This window comes from Plectropomus leopardus, chromosome 10 (assembly GCF_008729295.1).
Source record: "Plectropomus leopardus isolate mb chromosome 10, YSFRI_Pleo_2.0, whole genome shotgun sequence".
Lineage (NCBI taxonomy): Eukaryota > Metazoa > Chordata > Actinopteri > Perciformes > Serranidae > Plectropomus > Plectropomus leopardus.
Window position 1 is genome coordinate 25,103,647 of NC_056472.1, and position 19,879 is coordinate 25,123,525.

At 39.6% G+C, this 19,879-nt stretch overlaps 3 protein-coding genes across 8 annotated transcripts in view; all 3 read left to right on the top strand.

Moving 5' to 3' along the window:
* Positions 1 to 235: 235 nt before the first annotated feature.
* Positions 236 to 10,255, top strand: LOC121948872 (acyl-CoA desaturase-like). Of its 3 annotated transcripts, none has more exons than XM_042494394.1 (7): positions 236 to 404; positions 3,386 to 3,474; positions 5,180 to 5,418; positions 6,189 to 6,319; positions 6,757 to 6,962; positions 8,236 to 8,468; positions 9,047 to 10,255. In XM_042494394.1, exons 1-7 carry the CDS (start codon positions 348 to 350, stop codon positions 9,244 to 9,246), a joined length of 1,155 nt encoding a protein of 384 aa, XP_042350328.1. In that variant the 5' UTR covers positions 236 to 347; the 3' UTR covers positions 9,247 to 10,255. The 3 variants fall into 3 exon arrangements, with proteins under 3 accessions (XP_042350328.1, XP_042350329.1, XP_042350330.1); XM_042494395.1 differs by having other exon boundaries at positions 3,418 to 3,474; XM_042494396.1 differs by lacking the exon at positions 3,386 to 3,474.
* A 610-nt stretch (positions 10,256 to 10,865) lies between these two features.
* Positions 10,866 to 17,254, top strand: commd6 (COMM domain containing 6). Its single transcript, XM_042494401.1, has 7 exons — positions 10,866 to 11,099; positions 12,508 to 12,566; positions 13,010 to 13,075; positions 13,177 to 13,253; positions 14,992 to 15,160; positions 15,260 to 15,412; positions 15,503 to 17,254. Exons 1-7 carry the CDS (start codon positions 11,075 to 11,077, stop codon positions 15,551 to 15,553), a joined length of 600 nt encoding a protein of 199 aa, XP_042350335.1. The 5' UTR covers positions 10,866 to 11,074; the 3' UTR covers positions 15,554 to 17,254.
* A 990-nt stretch (positions 17,255 to 18,244) lies between these two features.
* Positions 18,245 to 19,879, top strand: part of tbc1d4 (TBC1 domain family, member 4) — a 46,628-nt gene continuing 44,993 nt past the window's right edge. For all 4 annotated transcript variants that reach the window (XM_042494099.1, XM_042494100.1, XM_042494101.1 and 1 more), the window contains exon 1: positions 18,245 to 19,219. In XM_042494099.1, coding sequence (XP_042350033.1) covers positions 18,821 to 19,219 — 399 coding nt within the window. In that variant the 5' untranslated portion in view covers positions 18,245 to 18,820. The remainder of the gene's footprint in view (positions 19,220 to 19,879) is intronic.

Consider the following 19,879-nt stretch of genomic DNA (forward strand, 5'->3'; position numbering starts at 1 on the left):
CACCTAAAATAGTAATTGTTGCAATTGGTGTGGATCAGAAAAATCTGAAATAAAAGAAGGGCATCGTTTTGGTAGCCTCTAGACACACATACACTATATACATATACATATGTAAATATATGTATATGTGTGAGGTTTTCTTGTGTTGTGATTTGGCAGGTTTGTGTGTGTATACTAGTCTGAGGTTATTAAAATTCACTCCATTTGATCTTTTTGTGTTCTGTCAGTCTGAACAGTCACTGGATGTTAGTTTACTGCAGGGGGAGCTAGTGGTGCTATGGAGGGTAGTAGTGGATAGAGTGCACCTGGGTCACTTGAGCTCGGTAGTCAATCACGTGAGGTTGTGGATGATGACGGTGATGATGATGCTCAATGGTGGTTTGCGGCATGCTATGGAGAGCCAGGTACTAGATCCTGATATGAAGGCTGACACTTTAAATACTTTCAAGATATTAAAATGATAAAATCTTGTTTTAAGATCTCCGACTATTGCCGTGAAATATCGTTGGTGCCCACGTGAACCACCACCGTGTTCACCGAGAGGTGCGCCTCCAGTGCGCCACGGATCTCGGCAGCTATGTTGATGGTGGTGCCGGGGACACAGGGCGTGGTGGAGGATTGTGTTTTCACGTGCCTGGTGATGGGGTCCCCGATGATGTTCGTGGTGGGACCAGGCATAGATCCTAAGCCAGGGCCGCGGTGTGGTGGAGGCAGCCGAGGGCCTCGGTTCGGCTGCGCCTCTCCAGTGGTGGTGGTAACCGTGAGGCCTGGCCGGGCTGTACACAGCGCGTACGGATGACCCAGCCGTAGGAGGATTTAGCCATGCGGTGCACGAGTGCGCACTAGCCGTATACGGTGGGCAGAGGTGCGAGCCGCCGGAGTGGAGATTGCCGTGTCCCTGTGGCGGGTCTGCTCTGGAGGACAGGGGCGAAGGGGCTCAGGCTGGTGAGGACCCCCTGGGCGTCTGTTGACGGCCTCCTGCAACATCCTCCGGCGGTTCTTCGTGGTGACGGAGTGAGCTGCACAAGCGGCGTTGGTCACAGGTGGAGGACGTGCAGCGGTGCCGGGAGGAGCCGCTAGAGCAGGGACCGCCGAGGCATCGCCAGGATGAGCAGGAGCCATGTCCACCAGAGAGCTGAAGTGGTTTGTGGGGGTTAAAAGGAGATAAATGAGAAATCGTCTCTCCAGCCAACTCACTCCTACGGCAACGGCGCACTACCTCTGTCCAGAATGGCCTTAAAGAGGAACTGTGAGCCGGTGCCAAGGGCTTAGGTCCCGCGCAGACCTCCGAAAAAAAAAATCGTAAAGAACAATTACTTTACAATATTGACATAAAGAAAAGAGAAAGACAGAAACAAAGAGGGGAGAGAGGAGGCGAGAAGCAACAGCAATAATGGCAACAATCGCGCGTCCCCGGCAGATAAAACCTATTGCAGCCTAACTAGGGGCTGAAAAGCTGAAAATAGCGTGTCGAGACAAGCCAGAGCATAGGAAGTTGTAAAAACAGCCAAAACACCCTAATATGGCAGGTCGAAAAATGCCATACCATACTATAGTATGGCAAAAATGTCAAAATGTGACCCCAAAATTATGCCATACTATAGTAGAGTGAAAACTGATAGGTTGCTTCTGTCTGTGCTATGGCGTGTTTCGACACGATACTTTAGGCGGTTTTCAGCTGTTATCAGCAGTTTTTGGGACTTGGGACATTTTTCATCATGCAATAGTATAACATTTTAGGTCGAGTTTTTTTTTTTGACATGCCATATTAGGGTGTTTTGGGCTGTTTTTGCAACATTCGATGCTATGACGTGTCTGTGCATGTTATTTTATGCGGTTTTCAGCTGTTTCTGGGACATGTCATATTATGACATTTTCACCCTATTATAGTATGGCATTTTTCGGTCGTTTTTTTGACATCCCATATTAGAGTTTCTTTGGGGCTATTTTTGCAACATTCTATGCTATGGCGTGTCTCGGCAGGCTATTATATGCTGTTTTTAGCTGTTTTGGGACATGCCATATTTTGACTTTTTTGCCATACTATAGTCTTGCATTTTGGGACATTTTTTCCACATGCCATATTATAATGTTTTTGATATGTCATCCCTCTTACACTTAAGAAATGTCAGCAGGCAAACTGTTACCTCCTGCTCTAAACATCCTAAAGCTGTTTGGTCAACTGATCTTTACTCCTCATCCTCACAGTGTTTGGTCAGTTTGTGTAACATTTTACACAACATGTTTCAAGAGTTTTTGTTACCTAAGTAATTTATGCATTCAAACTGGTTGTCAGAAGCAAACACTTTGAGCTGTTGCATGGGTGCCAGTATTTAATTGTTGATGTTGTGATTCTAATTTCTTTTGCTGTTGTTGAAAAGAGTGTGGCGTGCAGCATGGTAAAGAATGATGCTGTAAAATCAAAATCATCTGTGGTGCCAGTTGACACATTTAAGGAGAACAGACTGGAATGGAAATGGAAAAACAGATGGATGGATGAATTACTGAACGGGCATACTGGGCACAGGACCAGCAGCCCAAAGTGTCAGTAGCCCCCTGAATCTTTGCACCTGCAAAATGTCACTCATACAATACTAATAAACAAAAAGACAACAGAGAGATGCAAGGGAATTGCAGACGCACAAAAAATAATTACAAAAGGTCCAACAAACACAAAGAGACAAAAATGACTACAATTACTTATTTTCCATCAAAATTAGTGTGTGCAAACAGGTTTTTTTAAACATGGGTAAACCCACTAAAAATAGGCTATAGGCTCATTTACCATTGCCAGTAGAACAGAGCTGTGTACATGGCTCTGCAGCAGAGGAGTATGCCTCAATAAACAGAAAGCAGCATAGATGGGCGTATAAGTAAATGAACAAACAACAATGACCACAAAGATCATTTTTCATTTTTTTATCACATTTGTGAGAAGTTTTTCCCTTTCCCACAAACGTAACAAATTCCTGCAAATGTTATAGCTATTACATTTGCATGAAATTACGCATTATATTTGTAGTAGGCAACTGCTATAATGTTTATGAGAAGTTTGTGGGATTATTACATTAAAAGCTTTGTACTGAGTTTGTGGTTCATTACATTTGTGGGCGGTTATTATGTTGGCAGGTGTTACAAGGCCCCTGAAGACCTCAGTGTTTCAACAGCAACCAATTAGGGAATATTTACTGTCATTTGTATGCTCATATCGCTATGTTGCGTAAATTGTGACGTTGACTGATCAAACACTGTGAGGACTATTGGTAAACAGCAGAGACAAACAACCATGGTTTAATCACAGCTTGAGGCATTAATTTCCCATTGACCAATCATCTTACAGTGCAAAAAGGTGACTTAAGTAACGCAGCGGAGTTACCTTTTGCAGCTCTACTTTTCATCTTTACCTCCATCTCAAAGGGTCTCCTGCAGCTTCGGTGCCTTCCTCTGCAGGGAAAAGCGATTGGATAACATTCGGTGAGTTAGGCACTTAAATTGAATGCACATTTTTAACCAGGTCACAAATGCCATTTTAGTGTCATTAATAACCACTCTAAGTGGTATTTTACTCAAGATACTATTTAAAAAACTATACTTTTATTAACCAAAATAGCCCAAATGGATAGCATAATAAGTTTGAATCAACTGCTGTAAAACTAAACCTTACCTGAGATTCTGTAACTCTATTAACTGGAATACAACTGAAAAGTTTCAGTTAGTAAAATGTTGCTGCAGAGCAAGAACAATGCTCTAACATTACTATTAATAAGATTATCTTTAAGCCATTGCAAACTCACTTTGTATTTGTTTTTTAATCAGCTTATTAACTGACATCCAGTCATTGTATTAAAACATCACTTGTCGAGTAGCTATGGCTCTTTGTCCAGATTATAATGTTCATACTTAAATGACAACACATATATAATCCAGTGGGGTATGTGTCAGTGGAAGTGGATTAAAATCTCATTCACATGTGTCATATGGAGGGCACAATTAAGTGAAATCAAATTAAACAATTCAAAATTCCTTGTAGGACAATATTAACTGCAAACTAAAATATGGATGGCAAAGAGGTAAAGAAGTCGGCTGCACCTTTTCTTAACTGTGGGTAGATCTTTTTAAGATGCACACAGCCCCAAAAAGAAGGTAATGCAGCCTGTAGGCTCTAAAGTCTCTTGTTGTCCACCTTAATGTGTGTCTCAGAGAGACTTGTCTTTCTAATGCACAATTTCTGCACAGTATACAAGATTACTGGGAAGCACTGAATGAAGATGCAGAACTTGTCAAAGTGTCAACAGCTGATTCAAGAACAAGAAAATCAACAAGAAACAACAAAAGAGATGGGGGCAAACATATAGAGGGATTAAAGGGCTGTAACTAAATATTTGAATAATGATATAATTAAAAGCTCAAGCAAATAAATAACTACATAACTAAATGTATAAAAGTCTTGTGTGCAAGATTTAGTGGCACCTAGCCTTCAGGTTCCAGATTGCAACTAACTGAAACTTTTTCTTTTGTGACAAGGGAGTAATATGAAAATATGAATGGCTCTATCTGGAGCTGGTGTTTAATTTGTTAATTTTGGGCTACTGTAGAAATGATGCAACATGTCCAAATCAGGTAATGAAAACATAACAATTCTTATTTCCAGGTGAGTATACACTAAAGAAAACATAGTTATTATTCTATATTCCATCTCTGCCGATACAAACTCCTAAATTTGACAGAAAAATAAATAAATCTCTCAACTTGATCAAAAATCAACATTTTTAATTTATTTATGGGGACAATTTATTTATTTATTTAAGAATCTTATTATATTATTCACGTATTTAAGCATTTAATAATATAACTATTCATTTATCCATTTATTTGAGCATTTAATTTTACTATCATTACTTTGTATTGTCTGTTGTTTTTAAATGTGCTCTATAAATAAATTTGGATTTATATATTTAGTTATGGCCTTTAAAACCCTCCACACAAACATAGGATTATGAAAAATGAAAGAAAGACATGCCCACCCCCCCCCCCCCCCCCCCCCCCCCTCCCCCCCCCCCCCCCCCCCCCCCCCCCCCCCCCCCCTGCCCCCCCCCCCCCCCCCCCCCCCCCCCCCTAGCCGGCCCCCCCCCGCCCCCGAGCAGCATTAACTGAGCAGCATATCTCCTTTTTCTTCTAGCATAATGACTGAAACGGAAACCCTAACTTGTCACACTGGCAAGCAGCCTAATGGAGATGCCCCAACAAACACATCGGAGGAGCAGTGTGTTTTTGACCACACCTATAAAGCAAAAACGGGTGCCAGACCACCGGTGGTGGTGGTGTGGAGAAATGTTATCCTGATGTCACTCTTACATCTCAGTGCTCTTTATGGACTGACACTAATTCCCTCTGCATCACCTTTAACTCTTGTATGGGGTAAGTATTTAGTAAATATTATAGCAGCTCTGGCTTTGCAGCATTTATTTGGTTTTTCCTCTGTGTCACTCCCTGCAGCCAGAGAGGACAATGTGTTGACGTTCTGTGGTCATCACAAAGTCCAGTACAAACAGCTTGAGGGGTCATGTCTTGGGGAATAACGGAGAATGAGTCACTCTGGCCTTGTAATTTTCATTATAGACATCCACGCTTGAAAGCCTCTAAATCTATTTTGTCCTTCCTTTCAGAGCTCAGACCTGTAGCTGACTGGAAACTAAACTTGTCCTATATTAGAAATATGTGAATTTTAGTGGTAGTGGCTAAATCGCTCAATACCTGGAATTTGTGGCCCTATTACTGAAGCAAAACTTGTTTTTTTATCAGTCTCAATCTTGTTTACACCCTGTTATCATTTCCTCTTTTCTCTGTAATGCTGAGCTGCATATTGTTGCAGTATGGCAGACAAAGTACAATCACCACTCCCTGAGACAGAATAGTCTTTGTCAGTCCAATGCTCTGCTTCTAAAACCCTTGAGTTGCTTCGTCTACACTTTACAGAGAAACACATCAGCAGATTTAGAAGAATAGTGAAAGGGCTGGCCTGTGTGTTCCTACCTCCCCACATAGATGACTCTTCACCTAACAGAGGGGCCCAGGTGTAATGGAAAAAACATGTCGCAGTAGCTTTGCACTTACTTCTGTAAAATTAATTTAAGTGTAGTGGTGACTGTTTCCCTCACATCAGTCTTTCCCGCGTCTCTTTCTTCCAGCTGCAGCGTGTTACTTCATTGGTAATCTTGGGGTGACCGCTGGAGCACACAGGTTATGGAGCCACAGATCCTATAAAGCCTCTTTTTCCCTGCGAGTCTTCCTCATGCTCTGTCAGTCTGTGGCCTTTCAGGTAAAACAGAAAAGAGTTTAAGTATTTCAGTATGTTCCCATTTATTCCATGACAGTTTCATCCTTATCTTAAATGTTTTGTAACTTTAAACATGCATTAATTGTCTTTTATTGCAAATATAGTGGTGCAGGGGTCCTAAACCCCGGAAACAAGTGAGCATTTTATTAGTCCTGGTTGACTTGTCTCAAAGTCAATGGGTTTTTTAATGGGTTTTTGGTTAGACACCTGAAATAAGGTCTGTGGTTAACACAAGCTTGAGAGACTTTCACATTATAGTCTACGGCAAAAAATACGTCAGTAAATATTCCACTCAGAAATTTCACAGCCTTTATTTATCTTGAAAAAGACAACAATGGCTAAATGAGACTGCGGAGGTGGTTGCTGAAAATGGCTTTGCAGCTCACATCATGTATCCCTGCCTTTCTCTCTGTGTGCAGAATGACATATACGAGTGGGTGAGAGACCACCGTGTGCACCACAAGTACTCTGAGACGGACGCAGACCCCCACAATGCAAAGCGGGGATTTTTCTTCTCCCACGTGGGTTGGCTGCTGACCCGCAAGCATCCTGACGTCATTGAAAGGGGAAAAAAACTGGATCTGTTAGACCTGAAGGCAGACGAAGTGGTCATGTTTCAGAAAAGGTGAGCAAACACTGACCGCAGTTTGTCTTTGTTGTTTTAGTCAAATATGTTGTTTCAACAGGTCATCCATAAAACAGTCCACACGTAATGAGCTGCTGTCACTGCAGGCTATTTACTGAAACTTAATGGATTCACAAGCTCTGGTATTTAATTGTTTTACATTAATCTTGTCTCCTGTGCAGCAAATGCGCATTAGAGAAACAAAATAGCAACTGGATTATGATGGGACATTATTTAACTGAAGAAATAATTACAATATACCAGACAGAACACTCATACTAAAATTGTCTGCAAAATGGCAGCATTTTAGTGCAGATACTCCTCTACTATTAGAGTGTTGACTATTTACTGGAGGCCGACACAGAATTTAGCTTCACCCGGGTTCCCTCGTCAAAAACCAGTGGGATTTTTCCATTGGATTTTATTTTATTTTAATTTTTTTTTCAGAAAATAAGCTCTGTGACAAACAAATGCTTTTTACACTTCCATGTTTTTTTTCAGTTTTTATTTAATTTAACCCTTATATAATGAGGTAAGTCCTGTTGAGATCAACAATCTCTTTTTCAAAGGAGTCCTGGCCAAAATAGCAGCTTAAGAGAATGAAATCTTCACACATGAACACCACTTGAATGATTTTTGAGGCATAAATTCAATCACCAGAAGTTAAAAAGCTAACTGGGCTATACACAAAGTACATCACGACCGCATAATTTAACACTGCCACCATAACAAAGCTTTAAAACCCTGTTTGGCGCGGCTCGGCGTGACAATGTTCTGTAGTCTCATTCGGCCACTTGTTAGAAATCGCCTTTTTTAAGACAAATAAAAGCCTCAAACTTTGTAAGTGGAATATTTAATGATGTATTTTATGTCGTAAAACAAAAGGTGAAAGTCTATCAAGCTTGTGTTATCCACAGATCTCATTTTAAGCGTATAACCAAAAGCCCATTGACTTTGAGAAGGTGGGACAAGAGATGCTGAACTGCTAAATGATTCCCAGGTTTTAGGACTCCTTACTGGGGCACTGTATGTGTTGTAGAAGTTATGGAAATACCAGTGAAATCACTTGTGAAAAACTATTAAATTGCTTTCCACTCCCATTTAGAGTGAGTTGTGGGATTATGAAATGTATTACATGACTTTCGTTAAATAAGTTACTTCCATGCTAGTGCTGCAGTCACAGGTTGTCATTTGTCGTTTTGATTGGCTGTCGGGCTCAGATGGAATTAGTGACAAGTGATCTGGATCTGATATGTGTCTTCTTTCATTTTAGGTACTATAAGCTCTTTGCATTGACTCTTTGCTTCATCACGCCCACGGTGGTGCCCTGGTACTTCTGGGGTGAGTCCTTGAAGGTGGCGTACTTCGTGTCTGCGCTCCTGAGATTAGTTTTATCGCTCAATAGCACCTGGCTGGTCAACAGTGCTGCACACCTGGGGGACAAGAAGCCTTATGACAGGAACATTAACCCCTCGGAAAGCCCACTGGTTGCTTTTGCCGCCGTAGGTAAGGAAACAGCATGTTTGCTGTTAATTGTTTTACAGTAAGTGGAGAGGTGTGACTTCTCCTTTTTTTTCTAAATTTATTTATTACATTGTTTTATATCTTGACCCTCCCCAAAATTACAAATATGTTTCTTAAGGCTTAAAAATAAATGTAGTTACTGGAACCAGTGCAAGTTAACATGTGCATATAATCACCATGACTAACTATATCAGTAATTTGGCAAGGTAGATGTTTCTACTATGGTAACATTCTTATTTTCAGGTTATTATACGCCAAAAAAATAAACAAAATTATTATATTATATTCCATTTCTGCAAATATATTCCTCTAAATCCTACACACTTGACTTTCAAGATTTCTGAATTTAAAAAAAAAAAAACGCTCAACTTGGCTTCAAATTAAATTATCACTCACATACTGCAAATAACTGTTTGCCACTCAGTACAGCAGGTGCAGGTAATGTATTTTCATATGATTGTCATGATCATGTTTTTCCACTACAGCCATGAATATTTGAGTTTTGCCTGTGAACATGTTGACATTCAGTCAAACACTAAACTTTTCTCTTTGGTTTTCAGGTGAAGGCTTCCACAACTACCATCACACATTTCCTTATGATTATTCTACCAGTGAGCTTGACTACTGGCTCAATCCCACCACTGCTTTTATAGATCTCATGTGCTGCCTGGGTTTGGCCAAGGACCGCAAGAGGGTGTCAAAGGAAACGATTGTTGCTCGCATGAAGCGAACGGGTGACAGCAGCCACAAGAGCGGATAAATCACATGAGACACAAACTCTGTGATCTTTCTCTCTGATCCGTAATTGATGCCAACATGTTGAACCAAGACAGAACATAGAAACAGGGGTAGCAACATTTCGGTGGTGGGGCAGTGTTTAACGCTTCGGACTGTATGTTAACCCTTTTCCTGAAACCAATATTGTTTTTAAAGAGTTGTACAACTTTCATTAGATTCTGTGGCTCTCTTTTAAGTTTTGAAGTGTCCTCACTGACAATAATCCCGCCTGCAACTTGGCTACACGTGCAGGCACAGCCCTGTAACCATATTATCATGAAAAAGGCTAATGAATTTAACTCTTTAGCCAGCAGTACAACCGAGCAGGTCTCTATGAGCAGTGTGTGACTGCAGCAATTAAACAATAACACCTCTTATGCATTCATGTTATATTTTTTAATAGTCTACGGCACTTTATAAGCTTATTAGTGAGATTTGCAGGCAAGATTCAATCATCTCTGTTAGCTGAGAGCCTTTTGCTCTAATTGTCAGCAGTACTTTATTCATGTTTGTCTGTTTAAGTTAAGGTTTACCCTAAATTTTTGGCAAGCCAGTCATCTTAGTCAACCATAAGATATTGTTTTCAAGTCAAACCCAGGACCAAAACTGTTCCCCTTAATCCGACCAGAGTAAACTTGGTTGGATACTGTTCAGATGTGTTACACTTTGTTTTACTTTTACAGGTAAAGTTTGAGAGTCAAGACAATACCTTGAGGACAAAAGACTTCTCACCCTTCATTGGAAAAGAGACATTTTTTTTTAACTTTTGTTATTTATTCAGTCAAAAAGCCAATGCTTTTTGTTTATGCCCAAACATATTTAGCTTTAAAACCAGATCCAACCTTGTTACATCATGAATAGTACTGTTTTAATACTTAGTCACATTTCTTCTTTTGCACAACAACAACTGGTTGCATTTACTAATTGATGTTTGAATGCTTTAAAAGAAAATGCACATTTTGTCAAAGATATGTTTGCCTGCTGTATGCACAATAAATAAATAAAATTTTCCATTGGTGAAAAAGTTTTGTTTTTTAAATTCTATAATACTCCTGATTGCTATATTGAATGAAAAATATTTGATTGTGAGAATCTCTGCATGGCCTCATGTTGCCACTGATGTCACTGAGCCACAGCTACTTTAACATCTGCTGTTCTCATATGTTGTAATATAGAATAGAATAGAATATTCCTTTATTGATCCCCCATTGGGGGAAATTCCAAATGTTACAGCAGCATGAAAAAAGAAAAGTGAAATGTAACAAAGAAAATAACAATAACAATAACAATAAATAAGTAATAAAATAAGTATGTACATAGAGGAAATAGGGTATGTACACATAATAATAATTAAGTAATAGAATAGTATGTACACAAAAGATGGATTAGAGAATAGAAGATGGATTAGAGAATAATAATATATAGCGAGAGAGAGCAATATAAATATAGATGTAGATATATGCGATGTAAATGTTTCTTCAACCACTGGGAGGCAGCAATGAAACATCAAGACGAAAAAAAAAGAAAAGCCATTTAAATATGTAGAAAGGCAGATCCTCCGATACAGTAGGTGGCGATAATCACTTTTTACGGAGGTTGCCATCCGCCTGGAAGCAAAAAGAAAAAGAAAATGACCAGCTCTCTTCGGAGAAGATTTTTCTGTCTGAAAAGTCGCTCTTTTTTCTTTACTATGCGTTTTAATGTTTTTGTCTGCAGTCAACATAGCGACATTTAAAGTTGCCAGACAATAAAGTCTATTATTTGGCAGCACTGACCCGGCTTGTGGTCAAACCTGCAACCTGACTGAGAAGATGCCAGCAGCTGAGGAGTCTCACGGTGAGTTTTAACTTTCATCACGTTAACCTAAAAGTTGCAGTGTTTTGACAGGAGAGACAAATATGCAGCTGGTTAGCACTGCATGGAAATGTGTTAGTAACGCATTAGCTCGTTAGCTTAACACGGTGGCTAGCCGGAGGTGTATCTAGACTATTTCCCAGTCGATAACGTTAACTTTTGTGTTTTTCCTTTCCCATAACTAAAAGTAGCTAGTAAGCTATAACCTCAACTAGTAGTTTTCCGACATTGTTACCGTTAAGCTAATCGTTTATAGTTATCTACTCCTAGCCATTAGCTTAGCCCCGATTAGCACCTCATACAAACAGAGCTAACGGTTTCTCTAACCTAAACAAACGTTACTATAACTCTCAAAAATGTTGTTAAAAACACTTACCGCTGTTCTGTCAACATATCCAGAATCCACAACGAGTCCCTTAATCATTTTGGGTGAAAAATATTGTGCCAACTACCCGATAACAAGAAATTTTAACTCGTTTCTCAAGTTTTAGGTCCTCTTTCCGTCCAGGTACTCCTCATGATGCCATCTTTGTTTTGGTTCAGAAACAACAGTATAAGTTCGGCAAACTGGTCCAAATCTTTTCTTTTCTTTTTTAAATTATTATATTCCGTTAACGGAAAATGTTTTATCCAAGCAGTTAGAAGACTCTTCGGGGAAACAATGAATAATACTTGTCAAAACAGCCATTCCTTATAATTAGCATCTTTACTTAAATACTTTTTACAAGTTTGAATGCAGGAGATTTACTTTACAGTCAATTTCTACACTATATTATTGCTACTTTTACTTAACTATAAGATCTGAATAATTCTACCACCACTGGAAATAGCTAGATAAATGCTGTAAGAGTGCAAGATGTCAGAGAAAAACTAGAATTAACTTTTTATTTTTTAAATAGAGATTTAAGTGACATGAATTATAAGTGCACCTTTTGTACTTTTGCTGCTAAAATAGTATTTTTGCTTATCTTGGAACTGCTCTCATGTACATTTTCTGATATTAGTGCTTTCAATGTCAAACCTTTTTTTGTGTTCTGTGCTGGTTTTATTTGGATGGCTTGGATTTATTTTATTGTACTTTTTTGATTATATCCTGCTTTATGTAATTTGTGTTATATTTTGTCTAAATACATTTCTAATAATATACTGAGCTTTCTTTGGGTCACAGAAAACCAGCAGCATTAGACTAACATATTTGTTCATATTTGTAATAGTTTTTTTTAATAGTTAAATAATTTACGTCAATGTTCCTTTCCTATTCCTGAGAGGAGAACATTTTCAGACTGGCATATCAACATAACTAGTGAGCATTTTTAACCAGTGATGCAGTTCTGGATTCAGAAAAGTGTGGGAAACCTGTGATTAATGAATTACTTCATCTCTGTTTCAGGTGTCAATCAAGTTGTGGACAACATCTGTAAGCTTTCCCCAGATCTGTTGGCTGAAGCTGTGAGTATATTTGATCTCTAGTTGTATTTATCCCCCATGAGAACATGTCACATTTTTTTTCAAAAAGACAACCAAGCAAACAGCATAGACTTGATTAATATTTAAGTGAGTGATAAAAAAAAGTGCTTAGATGAGAAGTACTGCTCAAGTCACATCATGTTGTCATCGTTCACTTGTAGTATTTGATAAGTACAGGAGCAAAATGAATTCCTGAATGATAATAACTTAACAAATGCGTCTCTTCACAGTTTATTGTACAAGATTTGCAACATTAAGTTATGGAGCAAACCTCACAGCAGGATTAACAGTTGAAAGTCTAACACAATATAACAGTGTTCATGGTGGGGCTATTAGCAATAATGTTCTGCATAAGCTGCACAGGATGTGGTGTTGCTATAGAGGTTATACTGTAGTTCTGATAACTAATCTTATAATCTCCACAGTGTCAGCACATTTTGACTTATCTTCAAGGGCACATGCGAGGGGTAGATTCAGCTGAAATTTCTGACGTGAGTCAATGTTTCCTTAGAATATTTTTTTAACTTATAGTAACCCATCTTCCCAAGTTCCTCTTTCATGACTTGTTTTTTTTTCCACCTCCTCTGGGCAGAGATTTCAGAGAGCGGGAGTCAGACTTGATCATGAAGCTCTACAGAACATTATCAGATTTCTCTTGTTAACATTCAGGTATCTCATCCTTTTATTGGCCTTATTTGTATAACTTTTGTAACTGGGGGATGTGTAGTCTTGCATGTAGACCAAGTTTATTCCTTATGTTATCGATCAAGGTTTTACATGTTGTTGTGTTTGTCCAGTTTGATGTATTTGCATGTTGATTCCAAATTCCTGGATGAAAACATATCTATCCATAGCAGTGGGTATGTTTACATGCACACTAATATTCCAGATTTGATACAGGTCATGTAAACAGAATATTCCTTTTGCATAATCCAAATCCAAAGCCTTTTTCAGATTAAGATGTGGGATTTATTGGTATTTTTTAGGTTTTAATAGCATTGTTTGGGCATGTATGCAGTGCGTTTGTAACATGCATCTTAATTGGGTTTTAACCACAGTTTGCATCTCATGGCCTCTTGCTTGTTTACGGTCTGCTTTGTGCATTGTCATGGATGTGTTGTACACAAAACAACAGTTTTTAGGGCTGGTGTGGAGATGCATGCCCAAAAGAAAAGCCCACATCTCTGATCAGAAGAAGAAACACCTGCTTTTAAACATTATGAAAGACTTAGATATCAACAGTTTTTTTGATATGCGCAAATATTGCAATGCCAACCTTTTCAAGAAGGTGGTTGGAAGAATTAAAGAGAGCACCAGTCCATCAGCAATGGAAAGCGTTGAGAAAATTCAGGCCCAAGCAACAGCTGATCCACTCTTTCATATTCTGACGGGATAAATGACATGTCAGGGCACATTAGTCGCAGTGTGCACGGCTGCATGTAAACAAGAATATTCATTTTCATTAGTTTGTTAACAGTTTAGTAGGAATATAGTCTTTTTCAGAATAAGGATAAAAACTGTGGAGCTACAACTGTGGCAGTAAGTTCTTTTAAACTGGCTCAAAAACAATCGCACTGAAAAATTAAAGAGGCATTAAAAATTATTTTTATGTTTTTTTGCATTCTGATGTTTTTCAAGGCAAGTTTATTTATAAAGGACATCAGCAACAAGGCAAATTGCCGTACATAAAATATAAAGAGCATGGAGACATAGTGCAAAAGAAACACATAATAAAAGGACATTTAGATGCAATTAAAAACTTAATTAAAAAGCTAGAGAAAAAAAATAGAAAGAACGCTAACAAAAATATTAAGACAGGTATAAAATACATAAATAAAAGTTACAGTACAGTGTAAAAAATTAAATTAAAAAAAAATTTAATTAAAGGCAGCAACAAAGAAAAAAGACAATCAAGGCCATTTTTTAAATATCATTTTCTTTCAGGTTCAGTTTTTATCCACCCAAAAACAGTGACAGGAAGTTGCGGACAGTGCGGAAAAAGAGATTGAAAAAAAACCCTAATAAAAAAACCAAAACCTGCCACTGAAAAAAGAGTGGCATGAAGAAAATAAACAGACAATTGTTATTAAAAAAAATCAGCAGACTGAAAAAAATATAAAAATAAAATTCATTTCACTGCCTGTGTTTTATTTTTCAGTGGATTTTCATCAGTACTAAGGTTTCTTTTTGCAATCCCAAAACTTGCTGTCACTATTATATACTATTATATAGCTTCATAATAAACGGAAATATTTTGTGCATGTAAACGTTGTGCCTGACTCCGATTTTGTAAGGGAACTTTAGGCCTTTTTTATGCAGATTTATGTGCCTAATAAAATGCTCAACAATTCATAAAGAAGCACTGTGTTGTACTGTAACATGTGATAGCTGACGTGTGTATGATCAGGTCAGCTGGGAAGAGTAACCTCTCCGGGGACGACCTCGTGTCGAGGCTGGAAGAAGGCAGCAACAAGTGGCCCAAAGCTTCCCTCCAGGTGTTACACACGCTGTGGAGTGAACATGGTGCGTCGGTCCACGCCCAGCAGGAGGTGCAGGCCGTGCTCAGCATCGGCCAGGTGTGTCCACGTTTCATTTTCAGATATTTTCTGACCTAAGCACTTAATTTGTCTATATTCAAGGCGTATGAGACTCATTGTTTTGCTGCATCTTTCTAGTTAGTGGACATGCAGTGGAGGCTCGGCATGGCGGTGAGCTCCGACACCTGCCGATCTCTCAACTCCCCGTATGTGTCTCTACTGCTGAAGATCGTAGAGCCCTCTGGACAGATTTGTCAGAGGTCTTTTGAGATGACCATTCCACAGTTCCAGGTTTGTATGTGTTGATGTGAATCTAGTGTTGTTGGTGTTATTCATTATAGGCATGATTTAATTTTTTTTTTTTTTTTTTGTCCTCTGCAGAATTTCCACAAGCAGTTCAAGGAGATGGCAGCTGTTATGGAGACTGTATGATGGCTTCAAGCACACGGAAGTGCTTGTTCTAAATGAGTTTACATGACGCAGGCGTCTGTCTGCTGGCTGAATCAGAATGTGGATTCGTATTACTGCAAATGTCAATTGTCTGCTTTGAACTTCTATTTTTCTGCAGATTGCATAAGCTCCTTAATGAGTAACTTTTGAAACATCCAGCTGTTAAAATAGTTCAAAATGCCTGTTTTCACTCTGAATGCCAAGATTTAAGTTTAATTCCTCCCCTTAACTTTTCCAGGTATCATTGATTTAATTTGAAGGACATGTACTGTTGGCATTAGATACGACAGTCCTATAATAAATACTTTGTTCATGAAGGTTATAATGCTCACTTGTTTAACACTTAATGGGCATTTTGAAGGATGCAGTGTATGTTTAAAAAATGACTAATCTACCTAGTTCCTTGTACCTTTTTGAAGTTAATTGTATTATACAGAGAGGCGATTCTGTTATTGGTCTACCCTCTTTTGTGGGGTGGACAAAATAATAGAATCACCTGTCACAAAGCAATACAGTTCAACACACAGCATTCTCAAGTGCATCCCCCAAAGTTAGTCTACTCAACAACACTGTAAATAGTTTAAAGCTGAAACGTATAACCTTCGTGAAGGGAGAATTTATTTGCAGAGCTGTTGTATTTGACTGCAGTAGTTTTAGCTAGGAGTACTTAATAATGTGGCAACTGTATGTATTGTATCTGTACTGTTTATCAGTCCCTCCAGGATTCTGTGGGCTGTTTTTATGACAGGTGCAGCCCGAAATGCTTAATATCACAGCAGCTTTTCTAAAAATTCGCAATGTGTGTTGTAATATCTTTTTATGTGTTTTTTTTGTTGCTTTTTTGCAATGAAATTGCTGGAGCAAATGAAAATTGCAGTACAGTAGTTGTGGTGCGGTCTCAGATTCGGAGCCAGTTATTACGAATTCACGACAAAACTGAGACTAATATTAAAATGGTTTCTGCATTCCAAATCACCCATATATTCATACTTCAAATTTCATGGGACAGACCGCAACAGATATGTGAGCAAGAGGGTCAAACTTTAAGGTGTAACAGTATGACAAAGTAGCAGGTCCCAAATGTACATGTACTTCATGCTGCAGTACATACTGAAAGTGAAAAGAAAAATTATGTGATTTGGAGAGCAAGATAGTTTTTTTGTGGTATAAATAGTACGGTATTGTGGGTATTGGAATGCACAGTGTGCCTCATTTGTGACATGTCTAACAATAATATGGTTTAGATTAACCCTAGTTTGCACTAAACTTGAGTTTGCCTCTGGTGTTGTACGTTTAGATTGTACTGAATGAAAATTTGTTGCCACAGTGAGATCAGCCGCTGCTTATGTTGCTGTGTCTTTATCTAACAGATAGTGATTAGCCCACTATACAAAATTCTCTATACTGTATAGTTTCATTAGTGGCTGAAATTTCATATAAACTTTCAGTTTGTAGTTTGAAAAGCCTGCGAAGTGAAACACCCCACATACACTTTTAACACTCCTTGTGCTTTTTATAAATGTCTTAATTATGAACACTTACTTTTGCTGTTCATGTCTTTCCCTGTTATGCTGAAATGTACACTGTGTGGTTCTGAGGAGGTCTTTGCCCTTTTTCTTCTTTGGTCTGTCCTCACTTTGATGCCATATGAGGGTGATGCAATAAACATTTATTTAATGTAAACCTTTATTGCGTGGTTATTTGATCACAACTTCACAACTTCCACAAGAAAATCAAAGTGAAATCAATTTTACACTAAATCAACTGGGTGCTGTTTGCCGCTTTACCATCTAACTACTTTGTTTATGCAGAATCTACAGAGAAGTAATTCTGACCTACTTTTGGGTAATTTTATAGTCTTAATATTATTTTATTACTATTTGTGTCTCTTTGTATTGGTTTTGTGTCTCTGATGTAATTTAGTGTCTCTTTGAGGTAACTTAATTTCTTGTATGATCATTTTATGCATCTATGTAGTTGTTTTGCCCCCCTTTTCAGTTGTTTTGCCTCTCTGCAGTCCCTTTCCATTTCTTTAAGTGACATTTTGCAGGTGAGGGCCAGAGGGCCACCTATTCACTTTTGGCCCCTGGGCCTGTGCCTGGTCGAATAATCCTTCCACCAGTAGTGTGTGGGGTTTGGTAGGCTGCAGAGCTTGTACTGCCTCAGTGGGTGATGAGGTTAAATATGGCACCGCTACTATTTTGGGGAGAGGCGGAGTACTTGGAGTTATTGCATTTGATAGAAGGGAACTCCTCTGGAGCATAAAGCACATCAGATGTGATTACAGCTTCCCAAGACTATGAATCAGCATAACCTGTTGTAAACAAATAGTTGTGAGCTGCCATAGTAAAGTATTGCATTTTGTGCAGCCAACATGCAGTATTTAGTCAACTCTTGACCTAACCAAACCTGCTCATTTCACCAGGTGAAAGCTGTTTTTGTGTAGGATTACTACATACAGAGTTATGTGGGCCCCGAGGAGAGTACTGCAGGGACTGGAAACACTTTCCCCACTACCATGGAAGTGGCTTTCCAGTTATTGTGCACTGTGGAGAAACAAGGTGGAGCTTCGTCCTGTCACGTTTCGCACAGCGGCTCTGCCCTGCCCACTCCTCCAGCACATGGGATGGTTGGGCGGGTCGTCGACGCGCACAGCCGCTCCGCCTTCAAGGCGTTGTGGAAGAAAGGATCACAGTCAGGAGGCTGCGTTGAAGGGCGATAAACAAGCATCAATGTATTTTTTTTTTTGTTTAATAAAATGCGTGCGCACCGGCTTAGCATATATGGAATAGGATTTTAGGATTGGGACTGCATTTATGCACCGCCCTGTTTTGCGCTCCGAAGCAACGCGTCAAAGAAATCAGATTTCTCTGGGCGACTTGTGTTTACACAGGAGCCATCCAAAGCCACGTTTTAGCACGCAGGCTTGGTTGGGACAGTACAGTACAAGACTGTTTGGCATTTGAGTCACTGCCCATGCAAACAGTGGAGCACCAGAGCAAGGACGCACGCTACAAATACGTGACCATATAAGTGAATTTACTGAAGAAAAACTGCATCGGGGAGATTTTGGTAACATGGAGTGTTGCAGCTGATCGACAGCGCGAGCACATGTTGTGCATGTAGCTAATCGATGCGTTGAACTTTATGGCTGTGGACATGGAAACTGTTGCAAACTAACCACAACTGCGTATATTTGAAAGAAAGTCAACACATCGCTGTCAAGAACCGAAAGTGTGGTGGGTCGACATGGAGAGCCCAGAGGAGAGGGAGAGCAGCCCTCCGAAGTCAGACAGGAGGTTCTCCCTGACTTACATCGGCTGGTCCTCGCTCGACAGGCGGACCACCCTGCCCATGCTGCCATGGCTGGTGGCAGAGATCCGCAGGAAAAGTGAGAAGGGCGACTGCGGCCCCGTGGTGCAGCCCAGAGAAGTTCAGCTGGCCCTCAACCCCCCCTTCGTCCGCTGCGTCCCGTCCAACAGCAACAACTCCTCGGTCTTTATATTCGAGCACAAGGCTCAGCTCATCTCTCGCTTCATCCACAACAGCAATGACCTCAGCTATTTTGCCTACCTGCTGCGGGGACAGCCTGACAACCCCGAGTCCGAGATGTCCTGTCACGTCTTCAAGGCCTGCGACCCTAACCAGGTAGGCACGTGCTAGGTGTCAAAAATACTCACATACACGCTCACAATAGCCATTCTGCCAAGAATAGAGACGTGGCTGCATCTTATAGCAGTGATACTCAACTTGCTTTGCTTGGGGGCCACTTTTGCAAAATGACAGGAGGCCAGGGGCCAGTGCCATTCTAGTATTTAAGAGACTTCAAGGATATTAGGACATTTCTAAGATTTTACGCTTTGTCTAGGATTTTAGGGCATATCTAGGAAATAAGGACATTTTCTATGATTTTAGGACGTTTCTAAGCTTTCAGGACGTTTCTCGGATTTTAGGACGTTTTTAGGACTTTAAGACAGTAGGGGCTTTGCTAGGACCTCTATCAGTGGGTGCAGAAGATCCTCCACTGGCACTTTTTTGATAAACAAGCTCTATTTTGATGCAGTCTTATGCACTCTGGCACCTTATATATACCAAAAGTATAAAATAATTCCCATTGTAAATCACTTTATTTTTATTGTTAATTAGAATATGGTGGGAGGGCCATGCTGCACTCTATCAGGGGCCAGACTTGGCCCGTGGGCGTTAAGTTGAGTATCACTGCTTTGTAAAGAACAACAGATTGAGAGCATTATTAGTATAATCACACAATAATAAATATTGTTTCTAAGTGGCATTTAGGTGAGTTTC

Bases quoted from the DNA above. Each gene is read 5' to 3' on its own strand.
- LOC121948872 (XM_042494394.1), top strand. From the start codon at position 348: ATGATGACGGTGATGATGATGCTCAATGGTGGTTTGCGGCATGCTATG. The intron at 3,475-5,179 runs GTGAGTTAGGCA...TTTTTCTTCTAG, and splicing joins AAGCGATTGGATAACATTCG to CATAATGACTGAAACGGAAA. The intron at 5,419-6,188 runs GTAAGTATTTAG...TCTTTCTTCCAG, and splicing joins ACCTTTAACTCTTGTATGGG to CTGCAGCGTGTTACTTCATT.
- commd6 (XM_042494401.1), top strand. From the start codon at position 11,075: ATGCCAGCAGCTGAGGAGTCTCACG. The intron at 11,100-12,507 runs GTGAGTTTTAAC...TCTCTGTTTCAG, and splicing joins AGCAGCTGAGGAGTCTCACG to GTGTCAATCAAGTTGTGGAC. The intron at 13,254-14,991 runs GTATCTCATCCT...GTGTATGATCAG, and splicing joins TTTCTCTTGTTAACATTCAG to GTCAGCTGGGAAGAGTAACC.